We start from the raw sequence: 23,252 nt of genomic DNA on the forward strand, positions 1-23,252 counted from the left end.
ATTGGGCTGGAGGGAGATACTGGGGAGTCTGGAAGGGGGTGTTTATTGTGCAGGTCTCTCTGCCAGGCCTGCTAACTGCTTTAGGCCTGGATTTTCTTATGGCGCAGAGCTCATTGAATCCCGCGGTAACGGGGGGCAGGCCTGTGAAAGCCGGCAGCGATCACACCACCGCAGTGTTATCACTGCTGGCTGTCGAACCCAATAGCGCCACCATGAAAGGTGGCACTATTGGGCTCGCTACTGGCGGCGATAATGAGTCTTACCTTATCGCCGCCGGCGATGTTACCGCCGTGTCTGCCCCGACTCCTCCTCTTCCGGTCCCGACTCGCTTGATAGGGGCGGATAGAAAATGAGCCCCTTAGGGTGAAAGAGTTAAGCAGCATAGTCATTCCAGCCTCTTTACTTGGCACTTAAAGAGTTGAATAGGATTGCCTGTGACTGATTCATTACCTGTGATTGACAGGGAAAGATCGGTCTTGATAGATATTCAGCAACCACTGTTCTGTCTGGTGGAGGCAGAGAGATAAGGAAAGTGATTCTTTGTTGGGATATAGTGAGATGACCAGAACACAGTGAATAAGTTCCTGTGCATGACTAAACCAAAGTCCATAGTAAAAGTTTTAAGTTTACATAACTGGAAAATTTATACAAAGCGAGCTGCCTGAAGGTTCCAGGTGGCTGATACTTTATTTAAAGTAGAGCCCTTCATGTTGTATGTGACTGTCTTAGGATTGGTTACGGTATATGACTTTCCCTCAGTCTGTAAGAAGCGTGCAGACAGTGCCAAATTTCTATAAAGCTGCACTGCCAGCGTGGGACATTTGTAGTATCAGTCAGGGCTACAGAAATGACCAGTCAGGGCCAGAGAGATGACCATTAGATGTGGAATCACGTGGAACTGCAGCACGTCAATTTGAATCTCTTCCATTTCAGTTAGATGATGTGAAATTTGATCCTGTGTAACTGTGCCTGAGAGACCGGGACACATTCTTTACCCTTGGGATCTGTGCTTGGAATTGAAAGGAAGTCTTTGAACTTCTGCAGTCCTCCTGGACATTTGGTTACCAGATGACTTTCTTTTATTTATTGACCTCTGCTATGGAAGCGTAACAGTATGTTCGCTGCATATTTGTGCTCCTTTACAGACTGATACAGTAAGGTACGGTAGAAAGAGGTGCGTTAGTGCCGGGCCCACCCGCGTTTTCCGCACGCACATTCTGGATTACCTACCGCTCGATACTGTATTTAAATGGCATGCAAATGCAAGCCGCGTCCAACGCGTGACCATGAAGCGCAATCTATGTATCTTTTCCATAACATACTGTTATAGAAAAGATACATAGATGATATCTTCCTTTTATGGAAGGGTACAAAAGAGGATCTAATGGAATTTAAAGACTGGCTCAACAGATTGGATTACAATCTTAAATTTAACATGATACAAAATACTAAAGATATATTAATTATGTGGACTAATGGTGAGTTTTCCACTGATCTATATAGGAACCCACAGACACAAAACCTTTTACAATATGAGAGCTACCATAGTAGATCACTTTTGAGAAATTTGCCCTGTACCCAATTTTTAAGATTAAGAAGATTATGTACAAAATCAAAATCAATGTACTTTTGAAATCAGATCCTCAGAAAGGAATTCTACCATGACAAGGTTACCTTCAACCTCATCCCACCTTCCCACCCAAGGTGGTATCTGCTTTCCATCTTAATCAAACAATAACCTTGCTGACCTTCATACCAAAGCCCCATCGCAACGAATGAGACCGACTCCTTCATACGCTGGACTGCAATAGAGCTTTGGCTTACTATACAGCACCTATACAGTATCCTGGGTGTGCTGGTACCTGTCATTTCAAATGTCATTTGAAATGACAGGTACCAGGAAGTGGACCCCAACTTTAAGCAAAAGAAAACCTAAAAACCTAAAATCCAACGCACTGGGAAAGCCACTCTTCAGATCGCGACTAATCCCATCCCCCAGCCCCCGCTCACCTGCCCTGGCCACGTCCATGGGTGCCAGTCTCCGGGGCAGCCTCAGTCCTCTCCCCTCCTCCCGGGGGCAGCCGGCGGTGAGAGCGAGAGCAGCCTGGGGCGGATCGCGAGGCGGCTTCCAGTAGCCCTCACCGGCGATGATGAATGGGCGCACGCCATGACCTCTGACGTCCAGCCGGGCGCTCAGGTCACGGCGTGCGTGCGTTCATGCACCTTCGCTGCCATGAGCGCATGCCATGACCTCGGACATCCAGCCGGGCGCTCAGGTCACGGCGTGCGTTCATGCACTCTCGCCAGCAGGGGCTGCTGGAAGCCGCCTCGTGATCCGCCCCGGGCTGCTCTCGCCGCCGGCTGCCCCCGGGAGGATGGGAGAGAGGACTGGGGCTGCCCCGGAGACTGGCACCCATGGACATGGCCAGGGCAGGTGAGCGGGGACTGGGGGATGGGATTAGTAGCGATCTGAAGAGTGGCTTTCCCGGCGCGTTGGATTTTAGGTTGGGCAGGCAAGAGTTTAGGTTATGCTTGGAAACAGGTCCTTCCTTCCTGCTCTGGAGCTGTCAGCGCGCCCGCACGGGAGACCGGCACCATGGACATGACCAGGGCAGGTGAGCGGGGGCTGGGGGAAAGTTTGCCCAATCCTGGCTCTTGTCCCAGGGGGTGAGGGGGTTGTTTGCCCGTGAAATTTCGTCTTTCTGACCTGATGCTCCACACTAACGCAGGGGTAAGGGTAGGCGGTAAATTAGCAGGTTAAACATGCGGCAAAACTGCAGGTTAAAAAAGCGATAATCGGGGGGCACGTTACTGTATGGGAGGGAATAGCTAATCCGATCATTTACATCTCATATACGTGCCGCGGGCGGAAAGGGTTTCCTGTTGATTTAAAGAAGCAGTAAGGATGGGTTAAAAGGGATAGTGAATCGTGGGTTGGACTAACGCGGCCAAATTGTGAGTAGAAAGTGGGTTAGAAGCAGGGTAACCGCGGCCGCACTTTACTGTATCGGCCTGTTAGTTAGCTTTTCTCATATTTCGCCACATAGAGGTTTGCTATTAAAGGAGCCATGGCTTAACCTCATGGCTACACCTTTTGTTTGAATGTAATATTGCTGATTGAATGAGAAAAAATTCTTTGTTAGAGCAGTTGATGCTAACTCTATAATGAACTGTGTTGGTATGTGTGTGTATGTTTTTCTAGTCTTAATTATTTCTTCAACTATCTCTAAAGCTTTATCTTGTGGGATATTAGTATTTAGCGACTCCACATCTAGAGTGGCCACTATGATATTGTCACTTATTACCGGTAGATTTTCTAGGATAGTGATAAAATGAGAAGAATCACGTATGAATGACGGAATTTGTGGAACATATAGTCATAGGAATACGTCAATAAAGGCAGACAAGGGTTCCAACAAAGAGCCAATGGCAGCTTTAATAGGTCTACCTGGAGGACTGATTAATGATTTATGTATGTTAGGGCTCATTTTTCAAAGCGATCGCACGTGAAAAGTCCCTTTTCGTGTGCGATCACTAAATGGGGGCAGCATCAAGACCGGAACAGGAGGAGTCGGGGCGGCACCGAACCCTTTTTGCTGCCAATTTTGCACCCAATAGCACCACCTTTTATGATGGTGCTAATGGGTGCGAAAGCCGGCAGAGATCGCACCGCAGAGCACCAAGCAACTACATGTAACCCTAATATTTAAAAAGGGCTCCAGGGGTGATTCGGGTAACTATAGACTAGTGAGCCTGACTTCAGTGCCGGGAAAAATAGTGGAAATGATTCTAAAGATCAAAATCATAGGGCATATAGAAAGACATGGTTTAATGGAACACAGTCAACATTAATTTACCCAAGGGAAGTCTTGCCTAACAAATCTGCTTCATTTTTTTGAAGGGGTTAATAAACATGTGGATAAAGGTGAACTGGTAGATATAGTGTGTTTGGATTTTCAGAAGGCGTTTGACAAAGTCCCTCATGAGAGGCTTCTAAGAAAACTAAAAAGTCATGGGATAGGAGGAGATGTCCTTTCGTGGATTACAAACTGGTTAAAAGACAGGAAACAGAAAGTAGGATTAAATGGTCAATTTTCTCAGTGGAAAAGGGTAAACAGTGGAGTGCCTCAGGGATCTGTACTTGGACTGGTGATTTTCAATATATTTATTTATTTAAGGCTTTTATATACCGATGTTCCTGTACTAGTACATATCATGTCGGTTTACATAAAACCAAAGTTGGAAATTACATCAAACAAGAGGGTACAGATAACAGGGCTAACTTCGTATGAACTTATAGATAAAGCAGCGAACGACTTAAAATTAAATTAAATTATTATAAATATAAGTATAAATATTAGGGGTGTGAATCGTGTGATCGATCGTCTTAACGATCGATTTTGGCTGGGGGGAGGAGGGAAATCTGATCGTCGTGTTTTTTTTTTTTTTTTAATAAATCGTTAAAAATCGTAAATCGGGGGAGGGCGGGAAAACCGGCACACCAAAAAAACCCTAAAACCCACCCCGAACCTTTAAAACAAATCCCCCACCTTCCCGAACCCCCCCCCAAATGTTTTAAATTACCTGGGGTCCAGTGGGGGGGTCCCGATGCGATCTCCAGCTCTCTGGCCACGGCTGCGATGAGAAATGGCGCCGGTGGCCCTTTGCCCTTATCATGTGACAGGGCAAAGGTAGCGCCGGCGCCATTTTGGTTCCTGAATCCCGACGTCAAGCGTGCAGGAGTCCCCCAGGGACTTTTGGCCAGCTTGGGGGGGGCCTCCTGACCCCCACAAGACTTGCCAAAAGTCCAGCGGGGGTCCGGGAGCGACCTCCTGCACGCGGGCCGTATTGCCAATCTTCAAAATGGCGCCGGTGCTACCTTTGCCCTCACTATGTCATACGGGGACCACTGATTTAGAGATTCCAACTGTTTTTTCGTGCATTTTCTGCTGGATTGGTCTGAGAACTATGCTGAACTGGTTATTTTTTTAAGTTAACTATTTTTCTTTTGGAGAACAACTTTGGTGTGGATATTATATATTTTCAAGCTAACCTTGGCCAAGATTGGCCTTGCTGGCGAGGCTGCCCCCAATCCACAGGACCACACAGTTAATCATCACTGTTGTGAAAAGTTAGACTTTTGTCTATATGTATACATTTTTATGTGTTTTTGTTCAATGAATATATGAATGCAATTTGTAAACTGCCTAGTAATGTTATTCCCAGTGGCTTTCCATGGCTGGGAAGATAGGCCCCAAAGATTGAGGGGTTATATTTGTATGGACTACTCCTAGTATTTATTTCTATACAGGGCCGGCGGAAGCACTAGGCGAACTAGGCAGTCGCCTAGGGCGCCAGCTTCCCGGGGGCGGCACTGCCCCGGTAAAATTAAGAGAGCCGCCGCCCCCCCCCCCCCCCCGATAAAAATAAAACAGCCGCTGCCGGCAGCCCACCCCAAAAGACCCATCTGACCTCCCCTAGCGGTTCGCGCGGCTCCCGGTCCCTCCCGCTGCTCTTTCTTCCCTGCTGCCGTTGCCGCCGGGCTATCAGCACGTTCAAGCCCAGCGGGAACGGCAGCGGTGCAAAAAAAAAAAAAAAAAAAAGCTGTTGCATTCGCGGCTGGTCTTCTTCCCGCCCCCCCCCCCTTTTGAACCAGAACAGGAAGTGATGCGCGGGAAGAAAGAGAAGTGCTGCGTGAAAAAATAGCGGCGACAGCAGCATCGGCCCCCAAGCAACTGAAGCAGCCGGTAATCGGGAAAGGAGAGAGCAGCACGAGCCTCCTGCGGCCGATGGGATTCTTCCTTCTTGGCCTGCAGGGGCTGGAGGAGGAGGAGCAGCTACCGTTTGTGCTGGGGGGGGGAGGAAGTGAGTGAGAGAAAGAGAGAGAAGCAGCCAGCCTGCCTGCCTGCCTGCGTGTGATTGAGAGTCTGTGTGTAAGTGAGAGAATGTATTTGATGGAGAGCATGTGTGTGTGATTGAGAGAAACTGGTCAGAGAGCTGATGTATGTGTATATGTGAGAGACAATGAAAGTGACTGCTCAAGGAGATGACTGATGTGTGAGACAGTCAGGGATGTGTGTGTGTGTGTGTGTGAAAGAGAGAAAAAGCATGGAAGTGAGAACTCTGGGTATGTGAGAAAGCATGGGAGTAAGAAGCCTGGTGTGGGGGTGTATGTGAAAGAAAGCATGGGAGTGAGAGACTGGTGAGTGTGTGTGTGTGTGTGTGTGTGAGAAAGAGAGAAAAAGCATGGAAGTGAGAACTCTGGGTATGTGTGTGAGAAAGAAAGTGATTATGAGAGTGAGAAGCCCATATATGTAAGTGGAACATGGGAGTGGGAAGCCTGTGTGTGTATGGCATGAGAGAAACTGTTCAGGAAGGTGACTGGTGTGTGTGTGCCAAAGACTGTTTGGGAGATGATTGGTGTGTGAGAGACAGAAACTGGTCATGGGGGCATGACTGATATGGTGTGTGTGTGTGAGAGACATGGGCATTAAGGAAGAGGACCATGAGTATAGAGCTTAGCCACTACTGCTGCTTCTGGTGTGTACTACAGCCTGCATGGAAGAGGCGTAAGAGAGCTGCTGGAGGGGGTAAGTAAAGATGGCTTTTTAAGTTTATTTTTCTTGATTGACTGCCATTTTAATTATTTAATATTATGTGATGTGTCTGCTTTTTTTGTTTGAGCAACAAGTATAGCTTTGGTTTATGTTTATTTTATTTATTTTTATTTATTTATTTATAAAAGAGTTTCTATACCGTCGATAAGACAAATCATCTCAATGGTTTACATGGCATAAAAATGTCAAATAAGTGTTCTGTTATAAATACAGACTTCGTTATTTTCATTAATGCACAATGTAAGTTAATTGTGTGTGTGTGTGTGTGGGGGGGGGGGGGGGGCGGCATAGCTGACGTTTCGCCTAGGGTGTCTAATACCCTTGCACCGGCCCTGTTTCTATAGCTCTACTAGACCTATGCAGCCATATACTACTAAGGAACTCACTAGCTTTAAATGGACATGATCTTCAGTACATTCTTGTGCTAGTAGAGAACAGGTTGATATGTCTTCTGAAAGAATAAATACCATAGTTTTCCCACACTGTAGTAATTTTTGGCAAAACTACATCATTTATAGTTAGAATAGGGCTTCCCAAACCTGTCCTGGGGACCCCACAGCCAGTCGGGTTTTCAGGATATCCTCAATGTATATTTATGAGAAACATTTGCACACCATGTAGGCTCAATATGCAAATTTATCTCATGCATATTCATTGTGGATATCCTGAAAACCCGACTGGCTGTGGGGTCCCCAGGACAGGTTTGGGAAGCCCCGAGTTAGAACATCTTTTTTGTAGGGCAGCTTTAAGAATCACCACTGTGATAAAGATTCCAATGCTCAGTGACATCATGAGCAAGGGCCAGAAGGACTCCCTTTCCCTGCGCCTAGAACAGTGCCTCCTCCATAACATGCAAATTTTCTCTCATGCATATTCATTGTGGATATCCTGAAAACCCGACTGGCTGTGGGGTCCCCAGGACAGGGTTGGGAACCACTGGCCGAGAAGGAGAAAGTGTCAGTTTGGCCTGGGGATTTCTTCCAGGGCTTAATTTGTAGACAAAAAAAGAAGTGGAACTGTGAAGGGAGTGAGATGGGCAGTGTCAGGGCCAGGTGTGACCTATACAAAAGTGGTTGAACCATGGCTGGTGTAAACTCTCTCTCTCACTCATACATACCTGAGCACATTCTTCCCTCTTAATGTGCTCAATGAGCACTGGAAGGTGAAAGAAGGCTGGGGATTGGGGATGATCACTGGGGTAAAGAGAAGGTAGATAGAATGAGTGTCTCTCTCAACCCCTCCTCCTCTCTCTGACCTAATGACCCTGATCCTCCATTCCCAGCCCCCCCCCCCTCCATAAATTCCCTAGTGGTCCTAAAGCCCCTAAGTATAACCCCCTTTTCCTCAAGCCCCTACTCACCTTGGAAAAGCATCCTCTCCAGCAACTCTTCTCCTCACCTTCCTTAATGAGAAAGTACAAGCCTCCTCTTTAAGCTAGAATCAGATGGCTCACCTCTGCTTTGGGGGTGGGTGGGAGCAGACTAGTGTGCACTGTCCGCTGTTCTCAGTCTCTTTGGACAGGGTGTGGGACATGGAATTTAAAAGCACATGTTTGCTTTCATGGGGATGGAAGGGAGCAGTGTCACATGCTCTCCTCACTCATTCTCTTCTACCTCTTTCCCCCACCACACTCAGTCCTATCTCCTCCCCTCCTTCACTCTTTATTCAGACAGCTCCCCATTCTGATCCCCTCATTCACACCCTATAGCACTTTTGATTCCCTGACTCACTCACCCTCTCCCTCATATAACCCACAACCTGATTCCTTCATTCACTCTTTAATCATCCGACATCCCATCACCCACTCTCCTTTCCCTCTGTCCCACATCCCTCATTACCTCTCTTGGCCCTTTCACCCTCGACAGTGCAGGCACCAGCAGCAGGGCCTGGGATGATGGCATGATTAGCAGTAAAAACAAAAGGCTGGTAATGATTCACACTACTTGTAACACACTATCTAATCGTTACCTAATCAGTATGAATACATTTTTCTTATAGATTAGCTATAAACTTCAATCAGTGAGAAAACAAAAAACTATACATACATTACAAAAAAATAATTTCCTTTATTTAATACATTTAAACTAAATAAAATTAGTATTTTTACACATTTTTATCAATTTAATACATCTGTGATAAAATCCCACACTAATATTTCTATATTCTCTTGTCTTTTCATTAAAGTTAACAATCAAACAAACTCCGTGTATTGTCTTACTTGTATTCCAATGTATTTTAAGATGCAATGGGACGATGCTCCAGCTGAACCATTTAAATCTACTATAGTCTACGAGTATTAGGATAATGAAAATTCATGTATATCAAACTTAAGACAAAGTCTCCAAACAGACAAAAAAAATGTGATGAATTAGCATAATCTGATAGTTGTAAGCAGTAGTGCCATTCTTCAAAGCCAAGGTTGAAGTTTGATAATTGACACTATTGCTCACAAGTTTCAAACTTGTGCTAATTCAGACCCTGTCTGTGTCTGTTCTTTGCTCTGTAGTGAGTGCTTCAATATTACAATACAGGAGGAGAGGTGGGGGAGAACAAGATGGAAGAGGCTGGATTGGGAGCCGAGTGGCCGTTTTCTTCTCTGTGGGGCCAATGCAATAAATATGCGCAGAAAGTGGGCGCTAAACAGTCAGCGCCCACTTTAACACACCCCCAGGTGCCCCCCATTGGGGGCACCACGCAATATTTAAATTGGGGGGGAGGGGGGTCACATTAGCAAGCAGGCGCTAGAATCGCTTGTTCCGATTGGCTTTGGCAGTCCATCAGTTTACCTAAATGCCACACATCGCACAGCCAGGGCTTCAGGAAAAGGACGCTTGGCAGTTGAGCGTCCGTTTCCTGCACTCGACTGCTGGTGTTTTGTTTGGTTTTTTTTTTTAACTTTTTTTTTAACTTTATTTAATTTTGTTTTTCCTCCTACTTAATATTGCAATGATATTAAGTAGGAGGCAGTACAGAAAAGCATTTTTTCTGCTTTTCTGTACTGGTTTAAGGAGCACTCAGCTAGTAACGCCTGCTCCAGGCAGGTGTTAATTTCTGATCGCTAAATGCACGTCCTAGACATTTTTTTTTTTGCATCCAGAGTGAATGCCTAATAGCCTCAGTCACATGCATTTGCATGTGATGAGCGGTTACATTCACTCCATGTTGAACACGTGTTGTAGAGGCACTAATCCTTTTATTGCATAAGGGAATTAATTAGCACCTATACAACCCTCTTCCAACTGTGGGTTATACAAGTCGCGGCTCGGCTGAGCGCACTGTATTACATCGGCCCCTGTGTGTTTCAGGCTCAGCCCCCTCTTCTCTTCCTTCCAGGCAGAGAATTCTGCCTGGAAGGGAGGGGTAAATAAGAACACCCCTTCTGTTCTGCCTCTTAAACCTAAAAAGAAGTGCTTGAACTGCATTCCTAGCAGTTCCCCCTTAAATTAGGCCCTGATTTCCTCTATGATTTTTTGTGTGGGTTGCCTATTGTCTAAATACTAATAGCAAACTAAGGTTTAGATGTGGACACCATTGCAGGGCATTTGCAATTATTCTAGAGAGATGATAAAGATATTGAATTTTGGCATAGAACATCAAGGATGCACACATGGCACAGAGTCAGGACACTAACATTATTGTAGCTGTGGAGTGGAGTGAGGTGAGGTGAAGGTGGCTTTTGGCAGGAAGTGGTGGAAGGGACTAAAGTAGTGGTGGGTCTGAAATAATTTCTCAAGGAGTGGCGGAGGGTTGCAAGCAAGGTCCAAAGAAAAAAAGAGACAGGGGATGAGGGGAAGAAAGGAAGGATAGCCAAAATAAAACCTATTTTTCAACTGGCAAGAAACATTAAAATGTGTCAAATGCTCTCTCAAATGCACTTGGCTGGGGCACTGTTCCAGCTCAGTTAGTCATCTTTTAGGCAGACGTAAATATATTTGAGAAGGGCTCCAAAAGGTGATTAAAAGTTGTGTGTGTGTGTGTGTAACTAAGTGGTTGTGAATATTTCTAAAAGAGGAGGAGAAAGCAAGAAGAGTACATTGCTGGTGCCTTCTAAATGCTTTTTTTTTTTGTTCAAGCAATGGCAAATCTTTTTTAGTTTTGTAGCATATCTCATAAATATTTGTTTTAAAAACATTTCTCCTTAGAAAACAATGCAGTTTTTCAAAATGATCTCTAGGAACGAAAAAGATTTAGTAGGAATGAAACCACTTAAGACTTGTAAGCAGCTCTGTAGAGCTCTTTTATATTATAAGCTGCACAGTAGAAGTTAGCAGGCTTCTTCTATAGTTGAGCCTTGCTATCTGCCTGTACAAGGAGCATGTTGCTCCTGCAAGACATTCATTAGAGCAATAATCAAAGGCAAGTTATGTTTACCTTATCTAAAATCAGTTTCCACTTTTATACTTGTAAACAACCTGCGTTGGGAACTTTCCCTTCACACGGTCATGTTAGCAGTTGAGGGTTTCAGCTGTTGGGTTTCCACTTGGGTAGGTTTAAAATTAAGATGTTAACACTTGGAACCAGGAAAATTTATAATATAGAATTATTTAAAGAAAGAGAGAGACACTTTAAATAAAGAATAAAGTTTATTTTCTGCTGTTACAAAGCTGGCACTAGAATGATAGTATAAAGAAATTAAAAATCAATTTTTCTTCAAAACATTTATAGCAGCAGTGTCATGTTTCTTGAATACTGCAACATATATATAATATTCAATTGTATACTTTAATCTATCAAGTATTTAAATGTATCTTTGTTCTTCATCAGGTAAAGTTTTAATCTGAAAACAGTGTCCCTAAATTTTCAAGAAAAATGATCAGATAAGTATTATTCTTAATGTTTCCTTTATTATAAATGTATTTATATTTGTCTAAATGTAAGAACTGAGCCTGTGTGTTATTTATTTTCTCAGCTGAATGCTCCTAAGAAAGAAATCAAAACAAAGATGAATTTTAAAAGCTCGATACGCACCAAAACCAGGAGGTACATGAGCCGATTTTAAAAGCTGCTGAAGTACCTGTGTATCTTTTTGTATGCAAAACAAATGAAAAAGTCCAAAAAAAAGAAAAAGGGGAGGGCATGGGTGATCCTGGATTTATGAATGAAGCCAGTGAGTAAAAAAAAAACAAAAAAACACAAAAAAAAACCTTACATGCACAGGTGCACGCCAAGGTCCACTACCGTGTAACTTTACTTCGATTATGGAAGGTGTGTAACCCCTAAAACAATGAGTCCAAATGTTCTGCGAGAGATAATCCTGTGCTCTGTGACTTGTGCAAAGTCCAAAAGTTCTCACTTCTTAGTGTAAACACAAACAGCTTAATCCAAAACAAATGGAGGTGCAACAAAATGAAATCTGGTGAAAACTGAGTCAAAAATGTTTATAATGTAATTCTGTCCCCCAACACAGGACCATGTTTTGCAGATGCTGCATCAGGAGGAATAATTCCCATTGAGGTTGTGTAGGTGAACAGCTTACATCACACAAATCTAATTATTATGTCTACAATAAATTTTGAAGTCTGCAAACAGTAATGTGAGTAGACTGATCTGGGTATAAATAGGAATCATACTTTATAAAATATGTATTAAAAGCAGTTGAAAAGTTGATAGAACCTAAGGGGGACTTTTAAAAACAAGGCATATGATCCCATGAAAGTGCAATTTTCTATATTTACATTTAAGTATACAAGACGATTGAAAAAAGAAACTTCCTTATTAATCTGAAAGGTTGATACTTTGCAGAAGCTAGTTAGTGCTTTAAAAAGGCATTTGTCAGAGCTTGCATGGAACATATAGACTCTTATACTCAGTATAGTAATCATGAAGCATATGAAAAAGAAGCAAAGCTTAGAACAGTAATGCAATTCCACAGGATCTGACATCCATATGAACTTGTGGCACAACAGGTTGGAAAGAAGAGAAGTGAATCATACTCCAGGAATGTGTTTACTATGAAGACCATCATATGGTTTTGTGAAACCACACAGGCAATTCTTATCAAAATGTAAGATATCATATGGCCTAAGTGGAATTAGTGCCATGTGTGCGCTGAACTAGAATCCCAATCCTGGAAGAACCTTTCTCCAGAATAACTACATATGTTTTTTACCTCCTTGCTGCTGTCTACAAGGCACTAGGCATTATTTTGTTCTGCAATAGCTGGTTGCTTTAATGATGCAAAACCATGCAGAAGTTAGGGAGGATAATTTTTAACCTTCTGTGGAGGGCTAAAGTCTGCATGCAGAGTTGAGCCCGAATCTTCAAAGCAGACATATGTATAAGTCTGCTTTGAAAATCAGCCAATATGTGCATAACAAAGCATGACCTACATGCACACATTTACATAAGAATATAAGAAAATGTCATACTGGGTCAGACCAAGGGTCCATCAAGCCCAGCATCCTGTTTCCAACAGTGGCCAATCCAAGTCACAAGTACCTGGTAAGTACCCAAACATTAGATAGATCACAAGCTGCTACCGCTTATTAATTACCGAAATAGGTTTTGGATTTACTCTCTAGGAAATTATCCAAACCTTTTTAAAACTTGTTACACTAAACTGCTGTAACTACATCCTCTGGCAATGAATTCCAGAGCTTAACTATATGCAGATGATACAAAATTATTCAGAGTAGTTAAATCACAAGCAGATTGTGATACATTGCAGGAGGACCTTGCAAGACTGGAAGATTGGGCATCCAAATGGCAGATGAAATTTAATGTGGACAAGTGCAAGGTGTTGCATATAGGGAAAAATAACCCTTGCTGTAGTTACACGATGTTAGGAGCTACCACCCAGGAAAAAGATCTAGGCATCATAGTGAATAATACTTTAAAATCGTCGGCTCAGTGTGCTGCAGCAGTCAAAAAAGCAAATAGAATGTTAGGAATTATTAGGAAGGGAATGGTTAATAGAACGGAAAATGTCATAATGCCTCTATATCGCTCCATGGTGAGACCACACCTTGAATACTGTGTACAATTCTGGTCGCCGCATCTCAAAAAAGATATAATTGCGATGGAGAAGGTACAGAGAAGGGCAACCAAAATGATAAAGGGGATGGAACAGCTTCCCTATGAGGAAAGGCTGAAGAGATTAGGGCTGTTCAGCTTGGAGAAGAGACGGCTGAGGGGGGATATGATAGAGGTCTTTAAGATCATGAGAGGTCTTGAACGAGTAGATGTGACTCTGTTATTTTCACTTTCGAATAATAGAAGGACTAGGGGGCATACCATGAAGTTAGCAAGTAGCACATTTAAGACTAATCGGAGAAAATTCTTTTTCACTCAACACACAATAAAGCTCTGAAATTTGTTGCCAGAGGATGTGGTTAGTTCAGTTAGTGTAGCTGGGTTCAAAAAAGGTTTGGATAAGTTCTTGGAGGAGAAGTCCATTAATGGCTATTAATCAAGTTTACTTAGGGAATAGCCACTGCTATTAATTGCATCAGTAGCATGGGATCTTCTTAGTGTTTGGGTAATTGCCAAGTTCTTGTGGCCTGGTTTTGGCCTCTGTTGGAAACAGGATGCTGGGCTTGATGGACCCTTGGTCTGACCCAGCATGGCAATTTCTTATGTTCTTATGAGTGAAAAAGAATGTTGTTCTATTTGTTTTAAATGAGCTACTTGCTAACTTCATATACTGCCCCCTGGTCCTTCTATTATCAGTTATTTACTCTCTCAGATTTACATTAACTTGTTCAAATCCTTTCATGATTTTGTAGGCTTCTATCATATCCTCCTCTCAGTTGTCTCTTCTCCAAACTTAACAGCCCTAACTTCTTTAGCCTTTCCTCATAAGGCAGCTGTTCCATGCCCCTTATTTTGGGCACCCTTCTCTGCACTTTCTCCAGTGCAGCTATATCCTTTTTGAGATGCGGTAACCAGAACTGCACACACTATACAAGGTGCAGTCTCACCATGGAGCGATATAGAGGCATTATGTCATCCTCTGTTTTATTTTCCATTCCCTTAATAATAATTCCTAACATTCTGTTTGCTTTTTTTGATCACCACAGCTCACTGGGCCAATGATTTCCATGTATTATCCACTATGAAGCTTAGACCTCTTTCTTAGGTCCTATCTTAGGAGTTACCACCTAACATTGTGTAACTACAGCAAGGGTTATTTTTCCCTATATGCATCACTTTGCACTTGTCCACGTTAAATTTCATCTGCCATTTGGAAGCCCAATCTTCCAGTATCACAAGGTCCTCCTGCAATTCATCACAATTTGCTTGAGATTTAACTACTCTGCATAATTTTGTGGCATCCGCAAGTTTGATCACCTCACTCATTGTACCCCTTTTCCAGATCATTTATAAATATATTAAAACACTGATCCAAGTACAGATCCCTGAGGCACTCCACTGTTTACCTTTTTCCACTGTGAAAACTGACCATTTATTCCTACTCTGTTTCCTGTCTTTTAACCAACTTGCAATCCACAAGGGTACATCACCTCCTATCCCATGCCTTTTTAGTTTTCTTAGAAGCCTCTCAGGCAGGTCTTTATTGATTGCCTTCTGAAAACCAAATACAACACATCTACTGGTTCACCTTTGTCCACATGTTTATTTATCCCTTTAAAAAAAATGTAGGAGATTTGTGAGGCAAGACTTCCCTTGGGTAAATCTATGTTGGCCGTGTCTCAAACCATGTCTATCTAAATGTTTTGTGATTTTATTCTTTAACACACTTTCCACAATTTTTCCCAGCCTGAAGTCAGACTCACCAGTGTACAGTTTCCCAGATCACCTGGATCCCTTTTTAAATATAGGGGTTACACTAGCCATCTTCCAATGTTCAGGTACATCGGATGATTTTAAATGCTAGGTTACAAGTTTTTACTAGTAGTTCTGAAGTTTCATGTTTTAGTTCTTTCAGAACCCTGGGGTGTATACCATCCAGTCCAGGTGATTTACTACTCTTCAGTTTGTTAATCAGGACTACCATATCTTCCAGGTTCACCGTGATTTGGTTCATTGATCAGAATCACCACCCATGAAAACCTTCTCCAATATGGGTATCTCTCCAACATCCTCTTCAGTGAACACGGAAGCAAAAAAATCATTTAATCTTTCTGCGATGGCCTTATCTTCTCTAAGTGCCCCTTTAACCCCTTGATCATTCAACAGTCCAACCGATTTCCTTGCAGGCTTTCTGCTTCGGATATATTTTTAAAAGTTTTTACTGTGAGTTTTTGCTTCTGCGGCCAATTTCTTTTCAAGTTTTCTCTTAGCTTGTCTTACCAATGTCTTACATTCAACTTGCCAATGCTTATGCTTTATCCTATTTTCTTCTGACGGATACTTCTTCCAATTTTTGAATGAAGATCTTTTAGCTAAAATAGCCTCTTTCACCTCACCTTTTAACCATACTGGTAATATTTTTGCTTACCTTCCACCTTTCTTAATCTGTTCTGTGCTTCTAGGATTTTATTTTATTTTTTAAACAATGTCCTTGCCTGTTGCACACTTTTTACCTTGGTAGCTGCACCTTTCAGTTTTTTCTTCTATTTTTCTCATTTTATCAAGTGTCCCTTTTGAAAGTTTAGCGCTAAAGCCGTGGATTTACATACTGTCCCCCAACCAATCATTAATTCAAATTTGATCATATCATTACTATTGCCAAGAAGTCCCACCACTTCTCTCACCAAATCCCTCACTCCACTGAGAATTAGATCTAAAATTGCTCTCTCTCTTGTCGGTTGCTGAACCAACTGTCTTTTATTCCATCCAGAAACTTTCTCTCTCTAGCATATACTGATGTTTCATTTACCCAATCAGTATTGGGTTAATTGCAATCTTCTTAAAATTTAAGAATTGATAATTGAAATAAAGATAAGAAAAAATGTTTTTTGCTTTTTTTTTTTAATACCATGGTTTCAATGAAGGTGGATGATTGAGAAGACTGGTTGGTTCTGCTTTGCATACACAATGTCTGGCTTGCTGACACCTTCATTTAGGCTTTTCGATTTTTTGGTTATGTGGTTCCTAATTTCCCTTTTTGCTTGATGATCTTACTTTTTCAGTAACTTTTTGACTCTTTTTGATATTAGGTAGTTGAAATCTCCATTACTGCACTACCAAGTTTGGTTAGCTTCCCTTATTTTTCTTAGCATTTCACTGTCCATCTCAACATTTTGGCCAGGTGGACAATAGTATACTCCTATCACTATTCTCTTCCCCAGCACACAAGGGATTTCTACCCATAAAGATTCAATTGTACATGTAGTCTCATACAAGATCTTTATCCTGTTGGACTCTATGCCAACCCAGACATAAAGCACCACCCCACCACCAAGATGCTTCTCTCTGTCATTGCAATATAATTTGTACCCCAGTATAGTACTATCCCATTGGTTGTCCTCTTTCCACCGTGTCTCTGAGATGCCAATTAAGTCTGTCATCATTCACTGCTATACACTAATTCTCCCATCTTATTTCTTAGACGTCTTAAAATTAGCACACAAACATTTCAAAGTGTGTTTTTTGTTTGTATTTACATTCTACTTTTCAGTTGACAGGGAGAAATTGGAATCTTTTAGCTCAGGTGAGTTTTTAGTTATATGGACTTGGACTACTTTTATTATTAGTGGAACCTCTGTTGGGTTGCCCTAACTCTGCTTTATTAGAATCCTTTGAAGATACCTTCCTCCGAACCATGCGCTGCTGAGCGACTATCAGTTTTCCCCTTAGCTCTAGTTTAAAAGATGCTTTATCTCCTTCTCAAATGTTAGTGCCAACAGCCTGGTTCCACCCTGGTTAAGGTGGATCCCATCACTTCGGAAAAGATTCCCCTTTCCCCAAAAAGTTCCCCAGTTCCTTACAAAACTGAATCCCTCTTCCTTGCACCATCGTGTCATCCATGCATTGAGACTCCAGAGCTCTGCCTGCTTCTGGAGACCTGCACATGGAACAGGGAGTATTTCAGAGAATGCTGCCCTGGAGGTTCTGGATTTCAGCTTTCTAAGAGCCTAAACTTGGCTTCCAGAACCTCTCTCCCACAATTTCCTATGTCATTGGTGCCCACATGTACCACGACGGCCGGCTTCTCCCCAGCACTGTCTAAAATCCTATCTAGGTGTCGTGTGAGGTCCGCCACCTTCGCACCAGGTAGGCATGTTACCAGATGATCCTCATGCCCACCAGCCACCCAGTTATCTACATTTCTAATAATTGAATCACTAACTATGATGGCCAACCTAACCCTTCCCTCCTTGGCAGAAGCCCTGGGAGATACATCCTCAGTGCAAAAGGACAATGCACCACCTGGAGAGCAGGTCCTTGCTACAGGATCATTTCCTGCTGCACCAGATTGATGCTGTCCAATCATGAGACCTTCCTCCTCCAAGGCAGCACCAGCGCTGCCAGACTTGATTTGGGACTTGGCTACTATGTTCTTGAAGGTCTCATCTATATACCTCTCGGTCTGACTCAGCTCCTCCAGGTCTGCCATTCTAGCCTCCAGAGATCGGACATGTTCTCTGAGAGACAGGAGCTCTTTGCATCCGATTAGTGAATAAATTGTGGTCATGTATCTTAAAAACCTTGGGCAAGTCTTCCGTCCACATTCAAAAATTTTACACTCTGTTTTTATTTAGCATTTATTGTGCACATGGAATGCAGAGAAGAATGCTGGTACAGTGAAACATATCCAGTCAATTTTTTTTGAAAATGGTCACAAGGGATGTACTCATTAAGAATACAGGAAAAAACTAAACAATTCAGGAGCCTGATATAGATACAGTGAGGAGTCCCATTAATCCTGTAACTTAGACACCTCATACAAGTATGCACCTAGTAGCTTCACACCTTGAATATAGTTAAACCTGTTAAAAAAAAATACAAAAAAAAATTAAAAATTCAACATGGTTGATATAAAATTTTCATAACCGAGCCAAATGTAATTTCTTTATTAAATTATTTAATGGCATATTATACCAACATTGCTTTGGACTGAGGAGTAAAGGAATAAGCCTCTTGAGCTTTTTAGTCTTGTTAAATCTTTAACTAAACCTCCTGTGACAGTTGCTTCTTCTATCTGTTACATTAGATACTGAAAATTCAAGAGTTTTTCCATGATAAAACTCTGTCTTTAGTTTCTAATTTTGAACTGGAAAATTCTTGGGATGTTAGAGATTACATTATCAATTGTGATGTTGATTGCAGGTGGTCTGATTTTTTTTTTTAACAGTATCTAGTGTGCTTTGGCAAATGTATTATCTAGATTAAAGACCTCAAATGTTCATCTTGATCCCTGCCTATTTTTATTAAAAATAGGATTCCATTATTTGAAAATTTGTGTTACAATTCATTTATCTCTTTACAATCTGGATCTGTTCCTCACATCCTGAAAAGAGCTGTTATTAGGCCAGTGATGAAAGATTCATCTATCTCTTTAGATACTTTGTCTAATTATCACCCAATCTCTAATTTATGTACCACTGCAAAAATTTGTGTTGTAACAAATTGATAATATTTTAGATACATATGATATTTTGCATAATGATCAGTTTGGAATTCGGAAAGGGAGAGATACAGAGATACTTTTAGTATACTTGTTAGATGATATTCAGTGTAATTCAGAACCTAAGAGTGGTATTTTAGTCCAGTTAGATGGACTATCAGCATTCAATTCAATTTCACATGCTAAATTAAAGAGGAGATTGTTAGACATTGGAATTAGAGAATCAGTGTTGAAATGGTTTTTTTCTTTTTTACATTCATTCTCACACTCACATTTTTCTTTTTTACATTCATTCTCACATTCATTCTCACATTCTCACATTCTTTTTTACATTTACATTCATTTTACATTCATTCTCACATTCAAAAAATTTTTGAATGTGAGATCTCAATATGTTGGCATTCTAATTTCATTTATATTAGATTTTTAGATTTTGCTTTTTGGCACTTCAAAGTGTATTGCATTTCAGGTACTATAGGTATTTCCCTATTACCAGAGAGCTTTTGTACCTTAGGCAATGGAGGGTAAAGTGACTTGTCCAAGGTCAAAAGCAGAGACAGTGAAATTTGAACCCTGGTTTCCCTGGTTTGTAGCCCAGTGCTCTACCCACTAGGCTACTCCCCCACTACCTGAGGGAATTAGAGATTCTCTAAGGCAGTGGTTATCAACCTTTTTTTGGCCGGGACACATCTGACAGATGGTTCTCACATGCATGACATACTGAACATATGACCGTCACTGTCTAAATATAAATATATATTCTCATCCTCAGGAACCCCCTCGACACCCAACAATGGGTGCAGAGCAGAACTAGGGCATTACCCGTACAACTCATCATACAAAAAATAAATAAAATAAAATATATTCTAATTCTGATTACATCTCACTAAGCAAAACAAACTCCCTTTACTGGCAGGCACAATACCCCTCCTTATGAAAAGACAGCAATTTACCAGTAATGCATGTCCTATTGAGAAAAAAGCAAGTTTGCTTACCATAAACAGTGTTTTCCCTAGATAGCAGATGAATTAGCCATGCTGTCTGGGTACATCCTCCGTGCCACTAGGTGGCAGAGCTCTCTAATATCACCCAAAGTCTTTTGGTGAGGTGTTCCTCCCTGCAGACCAGCCGTGTCTCCTCGAGGCTCCTCATTCCGTGTCAAAGCAAGATGAAATGCAGTGCCGAACTGTCCAGGGAGGCGGGCGGGTCAGCATGGCTAATTCATCTGCTATCTAGGGAAAACACCGTTTACGGTAAGCAAACTTACTTTTTCCCCCCATAGATAAGCAGCTGAATTAGCCATGCTGTCTGGGAGTCACCAGCTGAAGTATTGAGCGTGTAGTTATGTGAGTACTTATATGTAATTGAATGCTCAATACTACATTAGGGGGACAGTTCCTATAAATAAGTTGAAGGAGAAGCGCTCTTGGCTAGGATTATCCGCCCCATCTCTGCATCATCTTTTGTTTGTTTGTCTAAACAATAATGAGATGTGAAAGTGTGCAGGGATGACCATGTGGCTGCTTTACAGATATCTGAGATAGATACATTGTGAAGATGTGCGGAGGCAGCCATTGCTCGCACTGGATGGGCTTTGGGTGTGGAGGATAAGGTTGCAGAATGCTTTTGGTAGCAGAAACGTATGCAGTTGGAAATCCAGGATGATAAAATTAGTTTGGAGACGGGAAGTCCTGGAGCGTTTGGCTTGAATGAGAGGAAAAGTTGTGAATGTCTGTTGGTAGACTGAGTTCGCTTCTTGTAATAAGCAAGTGCACGCTTGCAGTCCAATGTATGGAGACGCCACTCGCAGTCATTCGTGTGCAGTTTGGGGTGGAAAGTTGGCAAGGTTATGGTCTGATGTAAGTGAAAGGTGGAGACCACTTTTGGAAGGAAATTAGGATGTGTACATAGTGTCACCTTGTGGTAGAATTCAAGATAAGGCGGGTAGTATACAAGTGCTTGAAGTTCACTAATTCGCCTTGCGGATGTAAGGGCGATTCAAAATAGCACTTTCCAGGCTGGGTACCTAAGATGGCAGCTGTACATTGGTTCGAAAGGTGGTAACGAGTTGTTCCAGAACTGGGTTGATATCCCATGGCACTGGTGGTTTCTTGTAAGGGGGTCATAGATGTAGAGCACTTTTCATAAAGCAAGAAACAAGAGTATAACAGGCTATTGATTCACCGTTTAGAGGAGGCTGGTAAGCTATTGCGCTAAGTTGAACACGAGGAGAGGCAATGTCCAGTCCTTGAGTATAAAGCAGATGGAGGTAACTTAGAAGACGTTCTGGTGGACACATTTGTGGGTCTGCATTCGTTGAGGAACACCAAGATATGTAACATGCCCATTTGCATTGGCAGTTTTGTCATGTTGAAGGTTTCCTGGATGCGATTAAAATATCTTCCAGTTGAGGTGAAAAGTTCAGATTTTGGAACGTGACCCTTTCAATCTCCATGCCGTGAGATTCAGTGATGCGTGTAATGGATGGAGCATTGTTCCTCGTTGTTGGGTGAGGGTGGGGGCATTCCTAGAGGTTTCCGTTTGCAAATTGATAGTTGAATTAGGTAGCTGTACCACGGTTGACGTGGCCATGCTGGAGCGATGAGGATCAGATCTGAACTGTCCTCGATGCACCTCTGTACCGTGCGGGAGATCAGTGGAATAGGAGGGAACGCATAAAGGAGGTCCTGAGACCAGTCCAGGAGGAATGCAGCTTGTGTCAGCCGGCGTGTGCTGGGGTATAGTGAACAAAAGAGATAGATTTTCTTGTTGCGTTCTGTTGCAAAGAGGTCTATTTGGGGAAGACCTCAAATGGAAAAGAGTAGGTTGGCGACACTTTGATCGAGCTCCCACTCGTTTGGGTGAAAAACTTGTCTGCCTTGGAATTGCTGATCCCAGGTAGATATGTGGCTTGTAAGGAGATCCCTTTGGTGTGGGCCCAGTCCAGAATCTGTATCGCTTCTTTGTAAAGGTTCCATGAACCGGACCCTCCTTGCTTGTTTATGTAAAACATTGCTACTTGATTGTCTGTATGGATCATGATGACATGGTGTAGCAGGCCGTGTTGGAAAGCTTGAAGGGCATTCTTGATAGCCCTCAATTCTAGGAAATGTATGTGATAATTGTACTCATGGGTGGACCACAAACCTTGAGTCTGTAGGTTGGAAAGATGGGCTCCCCAGCCTTTGGGGGAGGCATCTGTGGTGAGAATCAGTTGATGTCATAGGGGTCTGAGCGGTGAGCTCTGTCAATGCCGGTGGGGTTAGCCACCAGCGGGAGTCTACTTTCATGTTGGTTGTTAGTTGTGTAGGTGATGATAATGGATTTAGGAATTGAGACCATTGGGTTTTTAGGCCCCATTGTAGATGATGAATAAGTAGTCTTGTGTGTGGGACCAAGTAGATGATTGCTGCCATGTGTCCTAGTAAGGTTAAGACTTGACAAGCTGAAGTTCTGGCAAGTGGTAAGAGACGTTGGGCAAGCGTGGTGAGAGCTAATGCTCGAGGTTGCGGCAGGAAAGCTCTGTCTTGAACAGTATCTATAGAAGCCCCTATAAAGGCTAGTGTTTACGTCAGCTGAAGATACGACTTTTCGTAATTTATGAGAAGACCTAGATTGTCTAGGCAGTTTATTGTTTGAACTAAATTGTTCCATAGAAGGATTGGATTGGGGGCTACTAAAAGCCAGGGAAATATCTGAATCCCCTGTTGACTTAAGTGTGCCACCACTACCGCTAGACATTTCGTGAATACTCTCGGTGCGGATGAGAGACCAAATGGAAGAACTTTGTACTGGAAATGTCTCATGTCTGCCTGAAAACAAAGGTAAGTCCAAGAACTGGGATGAATTGTATATGGGCGTACGCGTCTTTCAGATCTATGGAGCACATCCAGTCTCCCGGTTGTATGAAGGGAAGAATGGATGTGAGAGAAGTCATTTTGAATTTCTCCTTCATTATGAATTTGAGGGAATGCAGGTCTAGAATAGGGCAGAGTCCCACCGATTTTTTGGGAATGAAGAAGTATTAGGGCATATTTTCAAAGGGGTATGCGCATAAGATACGCTCATACCCCCCGGAAACCTGCCCCAAGCTCCCACTGTGTGTGGCGAGCCGATGTTGCATAAGCTGCCGGTGCGTGGAAAGCCCTGGGGCTTCCTGGGGG

At 42.5% G+C, this 23,252-nt stretch overlaps 2 protein-coding genes across 4 annotated transcripts in view; both read right to left on the bottom strand.

Moving 5' to 3' along the window:
* Positions 1-549, bottom strand: part of LOC115085172 (beta-Ala-His dipeptidase-like) — a 207,107-nt gene extending 206,558 nt beyond the window's left edge. Inside the window, exon 1 of the mRNA XM_029590872.1 lies at positions 451-549. The gene's annotated coding sequence lies outside the window, so the exon portion shown is untranslated. The remainder of the gene's footprint in view (positions 1-450) is intronic.
* A 17,647-nt stretch (positions 550-18,196) lies between these two features.
* Positions 18,197-23,252, bottom strand: part of LOC115085173 (cytosolic non-specific dipeptidase-like) — a 139,831-nt gene continuing 134,775 nt past the window's right edge. For all 3 annotated transcript variants that reach the window (XM_029590876.1, XM_029590875.1, XM_029590874.1), the window contains exon 12: positions 18,197-18,451. In XM_029590876.1, coding sequence (XP_029446736.1) covers positions 18,382-18,451 — 70 coding nt within the window. In that variant the 3' untranslated portion in view covers positions 18,197-18,381. The remainder of the gene's footprint in view (positions 18,452-23,252) is intronic.

Source organism: Rhinatrema bivittatum, chromosome 2, assembly GCF_901001135.1.
Source record: "Rhinatrema bivittatum chromosome 2, aRhiBiv1.1, whole genome shotgun sequence".
Lineage (NCBI taxonomy): Eukaryota > Metazoa > Chordata > Amphibia > Gymnophiona > Rhinatrematidae > Rhinatrema > Rhinatrema bivittatum.